Source organism: Lycium barbarum, chromosome 3 (genome assembly GCF_019175385.1).
Source record: "Lycium barbarum isolate Lr01 chromosome 3, ASM1917538v2, whole genome shotgun sequence".
NCBI lineage: Eukaryota > Viridiplantae > Streptophyta > Magnoliopsida > Solanales > Solanaceae > Lycium > Lycium barbarum.
In genome coordinates, this window is record NC_083339.1 from 29031647 (window position 1) to 29039035 (window position 7389).

The 7389-nt window shown below is 29.9% G+C and overlaps 1 protein-coding gene across 1 annotated transcript; it reads right to left on the reverse strand.

Annotated features, from left to right (window-relative positions):
- Positions 1–1106: 1106 nt before the first annotated feature.
- Positions 1107–1835, reverse strand: LOC132630898 (transcription factor bHLH140). The gene has a single exon (XM_060346482.1). It carries the CDS (start codon positions 1809–1811, stop codon positions 1293–1295), a length of 519 nt encoding a protein of 172 aa, XP_060202465.1. The 5' UTR covers positions 1812–1835; the 3' UTR covers positions 1107–1292.
- Between the last annotated feature and the right edge of the window lie 5554 nt (positions 1836–7389).

The window sequence follows — 7389 nt, forward strand, 5'->3', positions numbered from 1 at the left end:
CCTATTTGCCTAGGAATACTTTTGTGATTGAACATTGATGTGCATAGAAAACGATTAAGTAATTATTAAACCATATTTTGATAGGTTTAGGTATTTCTATATTACCTTGTATGTATGCTTTGGTGTTAAGAGATAGAATATGAACTAAAGTAAAATATTAGTTTCAAGACAACAAATATAGTAAATGTTGGATAAAGGTATAATCTTAAAGATTTTATCCAAAATTTAGAATTTTGAATTTCTAATTAACTAAGAATAGAATATTATTAAATTACACTACATTCATATTTGATAAAACAATTGTCTCCATTAATATTTATAGATAACAAATGAATTTCTTATTTGTTTTTGTATTCAAGTATTTAGCTTAATATAAAAATAATACAACTTACAAGCACTTCAAACATAGACAATAGACAGTAAATTTCATCGGTGGACATTCAACTTTTATCACATATAAGTCGCTTTTTTTTCGTGCGTAAAAGTCATCCAATTAAGTTTCACGCAAAAGTCATTTTTCTACCCTTTTTTTTTGTTACATAATATATATGCATTTGAATGTTATTATCTCAAATACGCATTTCACAGTATTGCACGATCATAGAGACTAGACTAGGTAAAAGTCCCTTTTACAAAAGCACATTTCATAAGCAAATTAGTGAGCTTTCAACAGATTTAGGCCCGTGTTTGAAGGCCCATATTGAGGGGGGAGCTTTGCTACAGGACCTTTGAATTCAAAGTTTACTACTCTCTTCGTCCCAATTTATGTGACACTTTTCATTTTTCAAGAGTAAAATTTGACTAAAATTCGAAGCTAAATTGAATTAGATTAACTTAATATTTTAAAATTAAAATTTATATATTTGAAAAGTACTATAATTTGCAACTTTTCTTATATCAATTTGGTGAAAAAATACATTTTAAAATATTAGTCAAAAGGTCATACAGTTTAAATATCAAATTAACGAAAAATGTCACATAAATTGGGCAAAAGGAGTGAGTATTTGTTGTAAAATTTATTGTGTTTTCCTTTCCTTTTCTCTTTCTCCAAACATTTTCTTTCTACATTGGATAAACTGGAACTTCAAGACGGTTCCCTTCCACAAAATCAACTAAAAAAACTTACAACATACTTAAATCAACTAACCAACACCTACAATTTACTACATTTAATTAAGTTATACTGACACACACATAACCGCCTTTAGGCTGAGAGAGAAAACAACATTAGTATTACGTACCATACTACGTTTCCTAATTAAACTTGGCAACATAATTAACTTAAATACCATCTAATAATACATAAAAGCGTCACCAGAAATATTAGTTTCTTCTCCTCGGAATTGATCTGATCCATCTGAAAATGGAAACCCAACTTGTTGAAATGCCACGTCATCATAACTTGGAGCCTGCATCTGGTAGTCCATCAAGTTATTATTAATTATTAGTGTATTATTCTCAACATGAGGATAATAATTAGACTGATCATGAGCCATTAGCATCTGGTCATGATCATAATTTGGATGATTCTCATGATCATCAACAAGATTAATCATTGTTTGGTGAAGCCATATTTGAGTCTTGAGGAACTTGACATAGTGAATTGCTTCTTCTAACATGGTGACAGTGTCCATTTTAGAACCACCAGGTACTAAACTTTGCAAAATCTTGAAACGATCACTTATTCTATGCCTTCTTTCACGAGCAGCTACACTTTGTGGATCAGTAGATAACTTCACAATTTTCTTCTTCTTTTCTTTCCCATTGATTTTGCTTGAAGAAGAAAAGCAAGTGGAATGTTGTTCATCCATTGATATATTAGTACCTAATTACCACGAAATTCTCTTTTTTTTCTTTAAGATAAGTTTATGAAGTTTGAGAAAGGAGATTGTCCATGCATGGTTTATATAGAGGAAAATGATTGCGTTAGGTACGTGGGACATAAATGAAAAGATTTTGATTTCACTGACAACACAATGTAAAGTTATTACTTGCAGATCAATTAAATTATGTACAGACACAACACAGTAGAAAACCCGTTGTACAAAGCGTCCCGCATTAGCAGGGCCGAGGGCACAATATTTTTTATATTATCATTTTAATTTAACAGGTTATATAGCAGATTATTCCTTTTATTTCCAAGTGTCATATTTTGTTATTTACGAAGAGTTACTTGTTATTACATATATTAACTTTTCATAAATGGTGAGATTAGTAATCTTAAAAAATAAGAAAATACATATTATAATAAGTTAAAATACATGATAATAATTCCGCTGTCTCAATTGATGTGGCACAATTCGATTGAGAGTCAAACTTTTAATGCAAAGGTCCATTAATTCGGACATGAAACTTTAAGTTTTTTTAACTAAAATTTATATATTCAGAAACTACTAAAATCACAATAATTGACAATTCAAAATATTTAAAAAATTGTGAAAAAATCACGATCAAAGAAATCGCGGGCAAGATACGAGTTTCTTGGGGGTAAATACCCGTCCAATTTGTAGGGTCAAGTTCAATAGGCAAGCAAAAGAGGTCTGCTATAGCAAATTACCTAACATTACTTACAGTACGTTAAAGTATTTCTATATACGCAAGGATTGTTCGATGTTTTGCCTCAGCTCCTCATTTTTCTTTGTAGATCTCCGAGAAACAGGAGGAGATGCACCATTACACTATAATTTTGTTCCAAACTATGTACTCCCTCCGTCCCAAAATATTTGTCAGTTTTTCTTCTCAAGAACCAAACTACATAAACTTTAATTTGACCAATATTTTAAGACGCATCTTTTTACCATATTGATATAAGAAAAGTTACAACTTATAGTACTTTTCGTACAGTGTTAAATCTCTAAATTTAATTTTAAAATATTAAATTAATCTAATCCAATTTAGTTGTGAAGAATTTAAATTGACTCTCGAAAAGCGAAACGTGATAACTATTTTACACGGACGGAGTATATGTATTTAGAAATCATCGAGTAGGCGCAAATAATATATTTTAATTCAGTAACTTAAATAATTAAAGAATTTAATGATCAATATCCCAAACCTGTAAACTTTAAATACTGAATCTGTTTCTGGTGAAAAAATTATCCACACATCATTTTAAGAATTATACTAGAATTGAAGATAGCTAAATCTATATTTTGGAATTATTCTTCACACACTATTTAGTAGTACTTCTTCCGGTCCATTTTACTTGTCATATAATATTTACGTCTCTAAAGAAAACATTAACTTAAAGGATAATTTGACTAAATTACCTTTCTTTATTTTTTTAATTCAATTTATTACTGCTCTTCTTTTATTACATTAATCTCTCTCCGGCTATATTTATGTAGTAAAAGTAAGGGTAAAGATGAAAAAGCATTTAATTCAATCTTAATTTTTTTAAATGACAAGTATTTCAGATCAAATATTTTTAATAACCCTGATACTGAAGTACAGATAAAATGGAGCGGATTGAGTTGGAGTATAATATCGCAATTCGCAAGTTATGTCATTAACAAGTAGAGGTAATCAAACGTTTCTGTGATATTACCAAAGTCCAAAACTATTACTTGCACCTAGTTAGGCATAATAGTTTAATTTAACGTGCAAAGTTATATTATATTTTTGTCAATTTCGACATATACAGCTTAGATACAAAAATGTCTCGATCAGTAATTAGATAATATTCCCATATACCTTAGATGTAGAAACGGGAAAAAATATTGGAACGGAGACAGATTAAACAGAGATTAGGTTAAATGAATAGTTTAAGAGTCTTTTCATACTACTACTGGAAGGGACATGAGCAAGCACTGAATTCTAAGTTGCTAGATATGAATGTACTGCCTATAGAGATAGGGGCCAAATCCAAAAATATTACGGTTCCTTTCCATTTTATATTTTTCCTATCTGATGGTATTTGATTGTACCAGAAATTTGAGATATTCATTTGTCATATGAAAAGTTTGGGTTTAATCTATACCACCAATTGGATTGTGGATTGATTGATATAATCCTTTTATCCTTAACTACTGATATAATTACTTGAGCCGAGGGTCTATCGTAAACAGTCTCTCTACCTGTAAAGGTAGGGGTAAAGTCTGAGCACGCTCTACCCTTCCCATACCTCACTGGTGGGATTATACTTGGTATGTTGTTGTTGTATCCTTAACTAGAGAACTGAGGTTCGAGCTGTGATGAGTCAAATTCTTCACTAAGATGAGTCAAAATATAAAAGGTAATCAAACACAAAAACAAGCCAAAGGAATTAAAACTTACTGATATATGTAAATGATTGTTTTTCCCTAGTTACATAGTGTAATTTTCTAGCTAAGGCCGGGGGGCGCGGGGGTGGTCAATTTACTATCCTTGGATGGGAGTGGATCCGCCATTAGGTTCGAGACCTGACAATAGAAAATTTCTGATAGAAAACGTTTCCCCCTTTATTGGACTTGCATGTTGCAATTTTGAATTAGTCAAGCTAGTGAGTTCAGATAGAGCCGTTATAAAAATAAAAAAAATTAAGCTATCTTTTTAATATAGAGAACTTCACTTTAGAGTACTCATAAATTTGAATAATTAATGAACTGAATTATTAAAAGTTCTTAAAATTATATAGAATTATGTTATATGTAGTAGGAGTGGGAGTGGGACTTTTTAATATCATTAGCAGAGTGTCAAAATATTGTGAGAGGTTTGAAAAGAAGTGTCGAAAAAAAAAAAAATGGGAATGTGTCAAATGGAGTGTAAATTAAACGAACAGGGGATATCGATTTTTATGATTCATTATAATAACTTTTTAATGATATATTATGATATTTTTTAATAAGAGATCTGCATGCAATAAATAATATACAAAATTCGTAAATGAAGTATATAACCTTTTCATAATTTTTTTCTCCTATTTTAATTGTAATCCTTGATAGAAGATTAATTTTTCACTGAACTCGAAGCAGATATATGAACGTCGTTGGTTATACTTTCAGAACCAATTAATAGTTGGGGTCTTACGTTGTTTCTCTTCCTAGGATTCATTTTGTTTGCTTAAATGGAGAATAATTACTGTAGTCTATCGTCTGGGATAGTCAGAACAAAGTGCTTTAATTTCTCTCTCTTTATTAGATCTTCTTTTTTAAAGTGCAATTTGCATGAATAGTGCTCTATTATTTCAAACTTCTTTGTACCTAAAAGTGATTTCAACGTTCAATCTTTGTGATTCTGTTATATCTCTTCATAGTTGACATATGTTAGACATATATCCCTTGGGAGTTTGGAATTTTGACCAAATCATCTCTTTGTCGATTCATAACCAACACACCATACCCTATTGAACTACCACATCCTAAAGTAATTTCCTGAAATATTGTTAAGAAAATGAAATAAAATAAGGAAAATTAGCGTGATATTATAAACCACAAGGAATATTAGTGTTATGAGGCCAAACCTGAGGGGAGGGTCTCCGAAATTATCCCTTTAGTTTATCTTGAGCAAAATATATAAAATTTTCAAAAAACTTGGATAATATTTTTTTCATCGTTCACTGATATGATATAAATACCAAATACGATCCCTCCCATGGAAATCGACCATTTTCATTTTTCAATAGTATACTAAATCGTTTTAAATTAAAATTTTCTTTAAATTTGTTATGTGATGATATTTTAAAACTCATATAAAGATCACAACTCTTTACAAGTAATATCTGCCTTAGAATGTCAAAAATTTAGGAGTAGTTAAAGTTAAAAAAGGAAGTCGAAAAGAAGCTGGCGCTATTATCTGATTAATTGACATTAACAGTGGGGTGGGGGATTTTTTTTTGGGGGGGGGGGGGGGTGTCAAGTGTGAAAAGAAATGAAAACAGTAGATGTAGTACGTAAATCTATACTAGATTGAATTAACTTTAGCTTGTGAAAGTAACTTAATTAATTATCATGGTTAAAGATTTTAACAACATCAATATTGTTTAACTTGTGATAATAAAATAGTTATCATTTGAACCAACTTACCAACTAATGTATATTATAGATATTTAAGTTGTAAATATCAATTCGTTTTAAGTTACTCCCTCTGCTTTAATTTTATGTGACATCATATTATTTTTAGTCTATTCTTAAAAGAATAAATTTGAAAAACAAGTAACGTTATACTTTCTGTTGTACCCTTTATGACAAAGTTTTATAATTACATATATGTTAAAGCACGTTTAAGGCCGTAAGTTTCAAAAGTTGTAAGCTCATACAAATGTTATGACATTTTTTAGATCATTAATTTCAAAAATCATTATTTATTTCTTACTCCCGATTTAAATTATGTCACGCAAATTGAAACATAGTATATATATTGACGGTACAAAAGATTTCTGCACTATCACTATAGTTTATCATATGACAATAAGCTAGTTATCATTTTTATTATTTACACTACTAATACATAGAAATTAAAACTCCAATGGATTAAGGGACAGGTGCACATGAAGTTCCGGTTTTCACGAATAGGGTGGGTAAATCTTGTTATTGTTACTTGTACTGGTGAAATTAACATGCTTTAACAATCTTCTCACATCAGTCAAAACTTTTTTCCTCTTCTTTTTTCAATCAGTTAGTATGTAGTATGGCGAAAAGACTATTTCAAGATATACATGCTGATGATAATACTTGACATGCTTTAATTTTTAACCTAGTGATTTGACTCTTTAACTAAAATTACTATCAAAAGAAGATCAATACATAGTATAGAAAAAGACATGACTACACTTGTTTCTTTTTCTAGTTACTGTTTGCATAGGCAGAAGTAGTCACTTCTTTAAGTAGCTAAATCAAAACTAATCTCAGACAACGTTGTTTTCTATTAACGAGGTACTTTTTTCGCTTCTTTAAGGTCACAAGGTGTGCTAAAAGCTGCAAAAACATAGTAAAGCTCTTTTAGTTCATATTGTTAAGTACAAGTAGTAGGCTAAATCTTGAAAATAATAAGTTGGTGGAGAAAGTAACATGTGGCCTTAACGCAGATGACAATCATACAAACTAAAGCACAATTATTTGGTTGGATTTAACAGAATGAAGTAAATTAGGTTTTGTTGAATTCTATGAATCATCTTTTCATCTTGAAAGATAAGAGTTACAAGGAAATAAATAGGATTTCACTTAGGTACATTTAAGGGTCGTTTGATTACTGGGATTAGGATATTAATCCTGATTTATCTAGTGTTTGGCTATTGGAGTTGATTACTCAGATGATCACTACTCAACTAGTAGATATCATTTCAAAAAGTTATTTTCTTTGTTAAAAAAATTGAAATCAAGAAGAAATGTGACTTTCTAAGATAATAACTTTAGTTGAATGATCATATGAGAAATCAACCCTTGGTTATTGATATTAACTAAAATCAGTAGA